General features: G+C 41.5%; 1 protein-coding gene across 4 annotated transcripts in view; it reads right to left on the bottom strand.

The window, feature by feature from the left end:
- Window positions 1-12,464, bottom strand: part of Nr6a1 (nuclear receptor subfamily 6 group A member 1) — a 183,570-nt gene that overhangs the window by 15,819 nt on the left and 155,287 nt on the right. For 3 of the 4 annotated variants that reach the window (XM_032903232.1, XM_032903231.1, XM_032903229.1), the window contains 4 exons: window positions 8,962-9,017; window positions 4,265-4,419; window positions 1,829-2,056; window positions 344-598 (listed from right to left, as the gene is read on the bottom strand). In XM_032903232.1, coding sequence (XP_032759123.1) covers window positions 344-598; window positions 1,829-2,056; window positions 4,265-4,419; window positions 8,962-9,017 — 694 coding nt within the window. The remainder of the gene's footprint in view (window positions 1-343; window positions 599-1,828; window positions 2,057-4,264; window positions 4,420-8,961; window positions 9,018-12,464) is intronic. The other variant, XM_032903230.1, reaches the window with a different exon arrangement.

Consider the following 12,464-nt stretch of genomic DNA (forward strand, 5'->3'; position numbering starts at 1 on the left):
TGCAACTGATACCAAGATGACTCCCAAGTCACTTAAGGAGGGAATTCAGATTTTTGTTTTTCCCCAGATAGACCATTCTACTAATGTAATAAACATTCAAAGCAACAGCTCAGCACCCTGTGAGTCTGACCGTATGGGAGAGGGGCTGACTGTACCACCTAGTCTATCCGTGTAGAACCTGTGACTGGCTGACGACACAAAGCTAGGATGTGACAGGGTAAGGGTTACAATTTAGGTCTGCAGCACTTTTAATGCTTCTCCTTTGGAGGCTAGGCAGCCTTGCCTCACAGGGAGGATGGTGGCTTGGTTGCTCCAGATAGCCTCCCCAGTCAGCTGCTCTCACCTGTGCAGTTCTTCATCAGAGGGTGAGTACTTGGCAGTGACATCAGCCAGCTCTCCAAAGATCTGCTTGCTGTAAACTGTGAGGGACGAGAGCAGGATTAACTCCTGCCACGTGGAGCTCAGGAGGCACGTGTAATCCTTGATTGAGAGCTCGCAGAAGAAAGGCAGCTTCTTGATCCAGGCAATCTGCCTAAAGAGCAACTCATCGGCCAGGCGGCAAAGCAGAGCAAACAGTTCTGCCTGTGTCACAGCATACCTGGGGGCACGGGCAGGGACAGAGTCACTTCCGTCAGCCAGACAGAGGGTATTCCTTGGTAGTAGGCCTCTTGCCCTTGACCACAGATATCCAGTTTCACTTAACTTCTTATAAAGGGGTAGGGTTGAGACCAACAAAAAGCTGAGGTCGGGGAGGGAAGAGGGCACAGTGAGAGGATCTGGTGAGAAGAGGCTGCTGAGGGGAAAGGGGGCTTAAAACTTCTGGAATTATGAGGGAATTATGAGGGAATATCACTCTTAATGGCGGTGTTCTCTGATGTTTCAAGCCTTAGAAGAAATTAGCCTTAGAAGAAATTCTTACTCTTTCCTGTTCTAATTTTGGCAATGAAGACTTGAGTGGGGGTGGGTCTGGAGCATACCCAGTATAAGGAACAACACCTACACAAGCAGGAAAACAGAAACAAAACCCAGAGCCAAACATGCCCAGGGGCCAGAGGCACAGGAGATGCTGAGGAGAACAGAGGCATTCAGAAGCCTGTTCTCACTGTGCCCCCTGGTGGTGACAGTCCAGTAACCAGAGTTGCTCAGCCTTTTCTATAAGCTATTTCCCTAGCCCAAGGTGAGTCTCCTCTTCATTCTTCTCAAGGTCCCTTGTCATCCTCTTCCTCATACACTGCATAAAAGCTTTGTGAGATCCTTTCTGTAGCTATTTAAGTCTCCTCTTCTGAAACTGGAGCCTAGCTTAAGATCTCAGGATACCCTCTGGGAGGCATTAGATTAAGATTTTAGCAAGCCATGTGTTCTACCTAAGAAGTAGTAGGTACAACAATGGGTGGCTAACTACACAACACTCAAGTAGAACTAAATGCAGACTGAAATCTCTTCCACGTACTCAGGCCTACACTAGAGGCTGTCAGTCATGAGCGGTTGGTTACTTATAAGCCTGCTGGCTAGGGATATAGATAGGTCAAAACTACTTAGGGCTTGCGTGAATGATTTAAAAACCCTAGGCCTGATATAGAGCCTGATTTTGTGCCAGAAGGCACAAGAACAAACATTCCAGGGCTTCCTTCACCTAGACCCAATGAGAAACAAAGGCCCTGCTATCACAATTCCCCAGGAACTGAAAAGTAACCTGACTTCTCTGAGAAAATATGATTAGGGAAACATGAGGGACCAATGCCTCAGTGACAAGGGTGGGCATACAACTGATGCATGGTTGAGGACATTCTGGGACTGCAAGGGGCCAAACAGGACAGAATTCACTCACCCATCTTCAATCAACATAGGTGTCCCCAATGGCTCCAGGTCTTCCGCCGACATCAGCTGATGAATCAGACTGTAGGACTGAGGGTCCAGGCTTCGAGCTTGTGGAGGCAAAAGTGGTGAGTGGCCAGAATAGCTAAAAAGGTGTGGTATGTACTGATAATGTGGAGGCACCGACATCCCCATGTACTGATCCCTGAATGTCATGAATCCATTTAGTTCCACAGACCTACTGGAGAGAAAAACTTCACATCAGGAAAAGCCATGACAGGTTCAATACCCACTCAAAGAAAATAACTCAGAGATAAGTTGTTCTCTGGTCATGAAGTCTGAGAATAATCAAGGTACGGGATGGAATTAAAGGCTACATACATGTCTATGCTACTAAATTCCACCCATGAGACATGGATTCTGTGTAGGCTCACCTATGTGACCAGCAGAATACGGGGATATAAGTATCGGATATAAGAACTATGGATTGGATGAAGTCTTTGTACTGATGTCACACCTAGCACCTTGCTCAAGCTAGGCAAGTGCTTGGCTACTGTGCTATATTCTAGCCCTCTTTTAACATATTTTGATACGGGGTCTCACTAAGTTGGAGGGCTAACCTTGAATTTGCTCTGCAGCCCAGGAGCCTCCTAGATAGCTGGGACAAGAGGTCTTCATCACAAGGCCCAGCTTTGAGGAGTTTTTAATACATACTAGTAATCTATGGTAACAAAAAAGTGCTTGTATCATTGTTTTACTGTTAGGAAAACAATGGAATAGGACAGGCTAAGTGGACTTAATTAGTCTAAAACCCTAATCTAGTATCTGGCACGGAGTGTACCCTGAGGTCCTTAAGGCCCTAACTATTAAAAAGAAAGAACAGGGATACAACTGAATGGAATAAAAAGCTTTAGTTGAACCTGAAGAAGACTGTTTCCTGCTTCCTCTTCTTTGGAGAAATCTATCCATTTTCCCAGTTAACTGTAAAAAAATTGCATCTATACATATGTGTATATACATGTGCAAGAATGCATGAGTGAATGCCACAGTGCATGTGAGAGGACAACTATGGGAGTTCTTGTCTTCCACCATGTGGGTCCTGGGTCACCTCAGGTCCTGAGACTTGGCAGCAGGTGCCTTTATTTGAAGAACTGTCTCACCAGCCCATTGCTAATTAACATTTTAAAAGTCATTTAGCTTTCCTGGATTCATCTCCTCTGAGTTTGCAAACTGCAGCCTATAGGCCAGATCTAGCCCAGGACCTATTTTTGGTAAATTAAGTTTTCTTTGAATAAAGCCACTCTCAGTGTTTTGTTTAGGGTGTGTGCTGTGCTGCTTTTAAGCCATGAAGCAGAGCTGGGGAGCTGGGACCCTGGCCAGACTCACAAAGTCTAAAATAATAACTATATGACCTTTTACATTTCTACTTGTTTGTTTGTTTGGAGACAGGCTCTATGCAGCCCTGACTGTCCCGGAATGACCCTTTTTAAAAAGAGAATTTCTTTATCATTTGTGTATGTGCTTGTGCACGTACATGTAGGCCTGAAGTTGATATTGAGTGTCTTTCTCAACGGTTCTCCACCTTATGTTGGGCCACACAGAATCTAAGAGGACCTGGAACATATTAATTTAGCTAAGTTAGTTAGCCAGTGTGCCTCGGCGATCTTCCTGTTCCTCTAGTGCTGAGAGGAGACAACATCCATTTTTTTCCTCACAGCACCTAGCTTTTATGTGGGTGCTGGGGATCAAACTTAGGGTCTCGCACTTCCAGATCAACCACTTTACCAACCAAGCTATCTCCACAGGCCCTACTCTATGATACTTTACTTATTTATATATATGAGTGCTCTGTCTACATGTTTTGTTTGCATATCAGAAGAGGTTATTGGATTCCAATATAGATGGTTGTTAACTGCCATGTGGTTGTTGGGAATTGAACTCAGGACCAGTGGAGAGCAGCCAGTGCTCTTAACTTTTGAGTCATCTCTCTAGTCCCCTACTCTGTGACATTTCATGAAAATAGCTGTTAATTCTTGTCTTATATGAAAGATTTCTGGAGTAAGGACGCCTTCCATGATAGCTCAAAGCTATACATACAGCTATTAGCTAACTTAAGAAAGCATGATTGCCTCAAGAGGCTTTAATCTTGAATTCCCCAATAATACTGACTCTGGGAAGTCAGAAAACTTACCAGACTCGGTTCAGCAGTCTACTGAAATGTTACTGCTAAATCAAGTGGGCATGTACAGAGGCAGCACTTAGCATCTGCAAAAGAGATGGCTGATGCTTTCTTTTGGTCAACCTGGTCTTGCACCATCCTGTTCCCAAGAGCCTGAGGGCCCAAGGGCATGGAGGCTGAGACAGCGGGGCAGAGGAGCACTCTACCAACAGTTCTTCGAAGGATTACTCTTTGGATGGGACCTAGATACTAGGTTTGCTTTTAGCTCACCTGGATGACAGTGTGGAGCCTGGTGAGGGCTGGTTGCTCTCTGAAACCCTGTTCCCAGGAGAACTGTGGTCACTGTCACCATGGTTGCTCCAGTGATTGGCTTCTTCCTCAAACTCCTGTCCAGACATGATTCTTTCAATCTCTTCTTCTGATATCTTTAACAAGAAATGGATGCGTGTTAGCTTTGGTGCCACAAATACCTTCTGTTGTCTCTTTAGGAATCAGAGTTTATATTCAAAGGTCTCTCATAATCTTTAGACTTCTTCGGATATGCCCAGTATATCTGGACACAATCTAGAACCATGGTCTATAACTACTTTCCCTTTGTCCATTTACTTTACCTTCAAGCCACTTTTGAGTCTTCCCTTTCCTAACTGAAACTCCATTTTCAACGACATTCTCCTATTTGTCCTACTCAATAAGTATTCCCTCCTTTGCGACATTATCTACTGTTACTCACTCACTCAAAATTATGTGGATTCTGAGGAAGGAAGTCTAGTATTGTGCTTAATGGTATAAATTCTGGAGGCAGACCTGTGTTGAAATCCAGAGTATACCACTTATAGCGCAACCTTGGGAAAGTTACTGAACTATCTGGAGCTAAGTACCATCTGTTTGGCAGGTAACAACAAAAGTCCTACCTCATTGGATTCTTTTGAGGATTAATCAAATCAGATACTTAAGACAGGGGCCTAGCAAGAGTAGCAACTATGGAAGCACTGGGAGTTACAATATCATCATTTTTGGGTTGTTTTTTCTTTTGAAAGAGGGTCTTGTTACAGTGCCCCAGGCTGGTCTTAAATTCCTAGATTCAAGCAGTCTTTCTGCTTTAGTCTTCCAAGTAGTTAAGACTATAGTTATGTGTCACCATACTGAGCTGTCATTGTTATATTACACTTATAGAAAAGCATCACAAAAACATCCTCTGTATACTTAAGACCACACACAATAGGACCTAGAAAAGAAGAAGTATTCAATAAATGGATAGAGTAAGTAAGTGTTTATTTGTAAAGTACTGATGTGTATTTTCATATGGATTTTTTTTTAAAAAGAAAGATAGCCCCAAATCTATTAAGTTAAATTTGAAGAAATCACACCTTACATTAAGTCATACTGTATACCTAGAATTGGTCAGGGGTATGAGGAAGAACAGAAATATGTTAGTAATCAATCCAGTACTATACAGAGAACAAATTATCTTTGATACAGTTTCTAATCTAGGGCTGAGGCCTAACTGGGCACAGTCAATACAGCAAAGTACTACAGAGGTGGAGCCAGAGGAATTTTTATGTTGTTTCTATGGAAACCTCAAAGGCTCAAACTTGCATATTTATTTGCTCTAGTAGTCTCTGAGAGAACCCTTAACTGTTATGATTATAAACAGAAGCTTTAAGACCTCTGCGCTAGCAGGACCAGTGAGATGGCTCAGCAGGTAAAGGTGCTTGTTGTGTAAGCCTGAGGACTTGAGTTCGACCTCTAGAACCCATATAAAGGTAGGAGAGATCAGACTCCACAAAGTTGTCCTCTAACCTCCAACAATGAATTATGGCACTCGTGTGCTTATACAGATTCACCACACATGTGAGCATGCATGGACACACATGTGTAAATACATACACAATAGTAATAAAAGATTTTTTTTTTTTTAAAGAACTGAGTGTTAATGAGACTACAGGGCAGAAGGATTTAACTAATAGGTAAACAAAGGAGTTGGTCTGAAATTGTTTGGTGCATACAATGAAATGGAGTAATTGTTTCCCAAAATTATGTTATAAATACATAAAAAACAAACTCCAGTTTTTCTCTTAAGGGTCCTTAGTATTCTAAAATCACTGTAGCCTGGCTGGGTGAAAAGAGCGGACTCACGATGACAGTTTACTGCAGCTAGGAGTTAGACCATCTTCCCCTGTTACCCTGTGGGACAGGACTGTGGACAACCATGGACACACTGACAACATGGAGGACAGAACTTGTTGGGAATGCTTAACCTGAGTTCAGACTTCCTTTGTTATTTCCCAGCAGGATGCTACTGGGCAAGTCAAGTCCCTCGAGCTCTCTGTGTTTCAGTGTATCTGCCTGCTAAACAGGCAGTATTACTCTTGTAGCTTATGGCTGTCACACTGGAGCTAGAGCAATGAAGAATGCAAGCAAAGTCAGACAGACTTGGAAGTTAATCCAAGATAAAGTTATAAAATATGACACTAAATATTTTTCAATAAAATGAACCCCTACCTCTCCTTGCCTTTCTTAAGAACAGCTATACACCAGTGGGCACATGCATACACCTTTAACCCCAGCACTAAGAAGGCGGAAGCAGGCAGACCCAACTGAGAACTTACAGATCACAGCTCTAACACATCATTAATAAATAGGGAAAACAAAACAAAACAAAATGCCCAGTATAAAAAGAAAACACAGCAGCAATTGAAATGGCTTTTCTGAGCATTGATGTCTCAGCTCTGAAAGGAACAGTTCACACTTCTATGACCTAAACACCCCGTGGCAGAGCAGAAGACTTACACAGCACTAGGAATGCATTAGGTGCTACTAGAGCAGCAACCCTTTAATACAGTCCCCCATGCTGTGGTGACCCCCAACCGAAAAATACATTTTGCTGCTACTTTATAACTGTAACTTTGCTACTATTATAAGTTATAATGTAAGTATCTGTGTTTTCTGATGGTCTTAGGTGACCCCTGTGAAAAGGGTGGTTCAACCCTCCCAAAGGGGTCACAATTGTACTAGAGGATTTTTTTTTTAAGATTTATTCATTTATTATATATAATTACACTGTAGCTGTCTTCAGACACACCAGAAGAGGGCATCAGATCTCTTTACAGATGGTTGTGAGCCACCATGTGGTTGCTGGGAATTGAACTCAGGACCTCTGGAAGAGTAGTCGGGTGCTCTTAACCTCTGAGCCATCTCTCCAGCCCCTGGATTTTTTTTTTTATGGTGAAAATATTTAAGAATTTTCCCCAGTAGATGATCTATTACACCTAATATAAAAAGAATTGAATAAGGGTCAGATATGAAAGACCCAAAGTTAGTGTCAGATGTTGAATATTGAAAGATTTTCCTCAAATTCAAGAGCAGAATAAAGGCACCCACTTCAATATTCTTATTCAATGGAGTATTGGAAATCCCAGCCCAAGCAATTAAATAAGACACGCACGCACGCACGCACGCACGCACGCACGCACGCACGGAATCACATGTTGTTTTTAGTATAGAGTAAAGTAAATTAATTTTCAAGAGATAAATAACAGGCATAAAATGCTTGATTAAACAAATCAAAACAGTAAAGTTAGGAGTTTTACATACAGATGTGCACACCCTGGTTTTAGTACATACTGTGTATTCCCACAGCAGGAAATTTCCCATATATCAGTATATATCTCTGAATTCTTGTCTTTACTTGTTTATACTTAAATGAAGAAAGTCTATTAATTTCCTTATGAACTATCTCTTGGTTCTCCTTCCCCCATTTGATCTGTGCTCATTGTCCTACTGCAAACTATTACCTGTGTCTTTTTTTAATATGTGTATCTTTCTGCAAATCCATTCTCAACCATTCCCATAAATACTGTTTTCTAAAATGCAAATCTCTATATAACATTCTCCCTTATTTGCAAAAGTGATTTGATTGCTTCTTGGTATACAGCAATAATTTGCAAAACTGTGCTTGGGGATTCATTTGATGGGTGCATCACAGGATGGTCCCGCTAAAACTTTACTTAGGAGACATGGTAAAGACAGTTGAGGTCACTCTTTAGAGGACTGACTGACATTCAAGAACTCTGCCTTATTTGCTGCCACTCTACTACACGTACCTAATGCTCCAGCTTCATGGAGCTACCTCTGCCTCCTTCAGGATCTGTCTGTGGGTCATTTCATCCATTCTCTCTAGCTTGATAAACCTTGCTTAGCTTCTTAACACACCTACTTCTCCCTTTCCCTTCAAGAATCAGTTCAAAAGCACCTTAAGGAGCCATTTTCTGAGCGTTTCCAGACTCCAAAAAGAACAGACACTTCTCTCCCTGGGCATCGTCTTTTAGCTCTCAGTGTACCTTGATGTCTGTCTGTCTCTCTCATTAGACTGACTTACAGTATATAGACCAGCAGAGTAGGAACTTGGTAGATACCTATGGGGCAGAGTGGAATATTACTATTCCTATTTTACTACTAAGAATATGAATAACAAGGTGATTTTTGCTAATTTCTGGCAGGCTAAGTTACCCATAACTTTAAGTGATGTATCACTTAAATAATAATTCTTTGTATGGTTTAGAATCAGAACTGAGTTCATTGCCTATGAAATTTTAGGAAGGATTGAAGGATCATAAGAAGAGCTTGAAGGCATTAACTCTAACAGTTAAAACTTTAAAAATGGGGGATGGAGAGATGGCTCTGAGGTTAAAAATACTGACTGCTCTTCCAGAGGAGTACAATTCCCAGCACCCACATGGCCGCTCTAACTGTCTGTTATTCCAAAATTCTGGCACCCTCACCTAGACATACTTGCAGGCAAAACACCAATGCACATTATATTAAAAAAAAAAAAAAAAAACAACTTTAAAAGTGTTTTCACATTCAGAAGCAAAGATGGCAGAGGAGAGGACCAAGGTAAATGGCCACAGGAGCATTTGCATTACCAAGCTTCTAGAACACACTGAGAGAGCGGGTATAGGACTCACCTGGACTGGCCCAATGCTCTTGTTCCGGCCTCCAGGCATGCCGTCTTCTCTGATAGCTAGAAGGAAACAGAGACAGTTAGCAGCACACTAAAGACTATTTATGAACAAAATGAAAACTTGTATGTTCCAGCACTCGGGAGGCAGAGGCAGGCTGGTCTCTGTGCCTTCTAGGCCAGCCTACATAGTGAGTGCCAGGACAGCCAGGGCCACATAGTTAGACCCTGTTTCAAAACCAACCAACCAACCATACATACATACATACATGTAAACTTACCTAGTTAAAAGTAAAATGTAGTAAGTATTGAAACGAAGATTAAAACATAGGCTTTTCTGGGCCCATAGTGTACTTTATTACTGTAAGTTGCCCCATAAGCAGCAAACACTTTTGGGTCCCAAAGGCACTCTGTTTTGCCATCCTCTCCTACGTGCTGGCATTATAGGCATGGCATATGTCACTACGCCTTGCATCACTGTTAATGGAGTTTCTTAATATGGGACAACACAGGGGAAGGTTTCAGAAAAAGACAACTTTTGAACTGAATCTTACAGGAGGATTTAGGAAGGTAGAAAAAGATTGCTTCAAGTTCAATAAAGAGTGAACTGAAAGGCTCAACAGGTGTTAATGGTGCTCTCCCTTAATCCTAGCACTTGGGAGGCAAAGACTGGCAGATCTCTAGTAGGAGTTTGAGGCTAACCTGGTAGACAGAGTGAGCTCCAGGACAGCAAAAGGTACAAAGAGAGACATCCAGTCTAGAAACACCAAAATAATTAAGCAAAGAGGGAGGGAGGGAGGGAGGAGTGTATTAAAAGGTGCAAAGCCTATTCATTCTGGAACTTCCAAATGGTTAAATCAGGAGAAAGCATTCAGGGAGGATGAGTTATATGTGGGAAGAATAGTGAGTTATAAGGCCAGAGAGACCAAATGTGGGCAGATCCTAAGAGCCAAGGCTGTCAGGTCGTGTGGACTGATGGGCCTGGAGATAGGTAGGTAGCAATGCAGGAGTGATATGGTCACAGCACCATTTCTGAACAACTGTGATGAGGGCTTGAACGAAGTGGTATTAACAACACCAACCAAGGGTAAACCAACACGCCAGTGTGAAAACAAGTCTGGCTATAATAATCTTAGGGTTGGGGTATTGCCTCAAAAGGTGAGAGCTCCAAATATTTCTGTTTCCAAATGTTTCTGTATTTATGAAAGGCCAAAAGGAGTTGCATTTTCTTTCAAGTAGGCATTCTTCGTGTGCTCAAAAATTGTACACCAGACAAATTATATACCAGACAAGTATGGGTCTAAATGCTGCCTGCTCTGTATAATTATCGTCTTCATTCCTCTGAATCTAGGTTAACAACAACAGCAAAGGGAATATTGGTTCTTGTCATCTCATAGCCAACACTGTGGCTAAAAGCTGGTAGATAAAGTAGGCTCATAGTAACTATTCCTTTCCACAGTCTCTTTGCTATGGACATGGGAGTTAAATAAACCAAGATTTCCTTGTCAACGCCACAAGAGTATTAATACCATCATCTGTATAAGGGACAACATGCTCACTGAATTTGAAGAACATATATACCCTATAGTGAAAATAAATGTACACTCCTGCCCTCTTTCAACCTAATTTTAAGTTTTAAAAATCTTTAAAATACTTTCCTAATCTTTCAGGGTCAATGGCAATATTGAAACATTCCCAATTTCAATAATGACATCTCACATGTTTTATTTACCTTTAACTCCCAGCTACAGAAGGAGGGCTTATCATTGGCAGATAAAACCGTGAACATATATCAGAAGGTATCTCACACTCACTGTTCTGAAGATGAGGAAAAACTTTGCAAACCCTTACTCTTGTTTAAGGGACCACTCATCTCAGACTTTAAAAAGTGCACATGCTACTATGTGTTAAAATACTGTTATCTTGGGCAAAAACCAAAGATTAGTCCACTCTCACTGAGACTCAAGAAATGAAGTAACAGAGATATAGAAACTCAAATGCAGAATCAGCCCTAGAGTCTAGGCTTCTCCCCAGTTTTTCTACTATAAGACTACATGTGCCATATAGTAGAAATGTAAGACTTTTAGATGGTATATAAACTCTTAACTGTATATTTATTCTATTGTATATTAAAATACTTAGCTGTAGTGGCTCACACCTTTAATCCTAGCACTCAGGAGGCAGAAGCAGGCCAATCTCTAAGTTCAAGGCTAGCCTTGTCTACAGAGTGATTTCCAGGATAGCCAGGACTACTTACAGAAATCCTGTCTTGAACACCACCCCCTCAAAAAGGCTGATTTAAAGAAGAATAAAGTTAACAATAATACTCATTAATCAGAGATGGTAAAATCTGTCAAGATAACACAAATGCCTTATGCCTCTGTTAAAATGAAACCTATTTCAAAGCCTATAATACACTGTCAGACAATCTTTCATTACATCTTCACAATTCCCCATGCATTTCTCAGATGAGGCAACCAGGCTGACACCTACTGCTCAGAGTGCCCAGGGAAGAAGGACAGCTGGACCATCAATCTAGGTCTTCTAATTCTGGAGTGCTTATTCTTTTTTTTTTTTTTAAAGATTTTTATTTATTTTATGTATGTACATCAGACACACGAGAAGAAGGATCCCATTACAGTTGGTTGTGAACCACCATGTGGTTGCTGGGAATTGAACTCAGGACCTCTGGAAGAACAGTCAGTACTCTTAACCACTGAGCCATCTCTCCAGCACAAAGTGCTTATTCTTATTCTTTATTATTTTTCCTTTATAGTTTGTTGGGACAGGGTTTCATGTAGCCCAATCTTACCTCAAGCTAACTGTAGCTGAGGCTAATCCTAATTGTACCAGCACGCTAGAGTTACAACTGGGCTCTGTGCATGTTCCTCAATGTCCCACAGAGCTAAGAGCTCGATGTCACAGGAGAGCCTCTCTTGTGATTTCAGTCCTAGCCTAGGAAAACAGAGCTGCATTGTTTATCTGCACAGAAGCAGCATCACACTCTTCCTACACTGGACCTCACATGTCTGTCCTTCCTGAACCAGAAAATGGAGACACATGAAGGCACAACCTACACGAAATCCCTGTTCAAAACCTGTTGGTGGCTTTCTCTAGTCTAGGGGCTAAGTCTGAACTTGTCAGATTGTCAAGATCCTCTGTGATCTGTTTCCTGGGGGATTTCCAATCCTTATTTCTTATCATAATGGGACAGTTTATCTACAGAGCCCTTTATACAAGTGACATCATTTCATTCTACTGATTCAAGTTAATACCAGCAATAGTGTAACAGATATAGCAAATGCCTTTGGTATGTTTGATGTACACTAAGGATGTAGCGTCATTCCTGCCCAAAATGTGTAACCTGAATCTAATGGTGAAGGAGCTAACAAACCCAAACTGAAGACTAATCTATAAAATAAACCATGTTATGAAAGACAAAGAAAATGAATTACTATTTGAACTAAAGGCCATAATAAGAGACATAAAAACAAAACACAGGGGACTGAA

The sequence above is a fragment of the Rattus rattus genome, chromosome 5, assembly GCF_011064425.1.
Source record: "Rattus rattus isolate New Zealand chromosome 5, Rrattus_CSIRO_v1, whole genome shotgun sequence".
Lineage (NCBI taxonomy): Eukaryota > Metazoa > Chordata > Mammalia > Rodentia > Muridae > Rattus > Rattus rattus.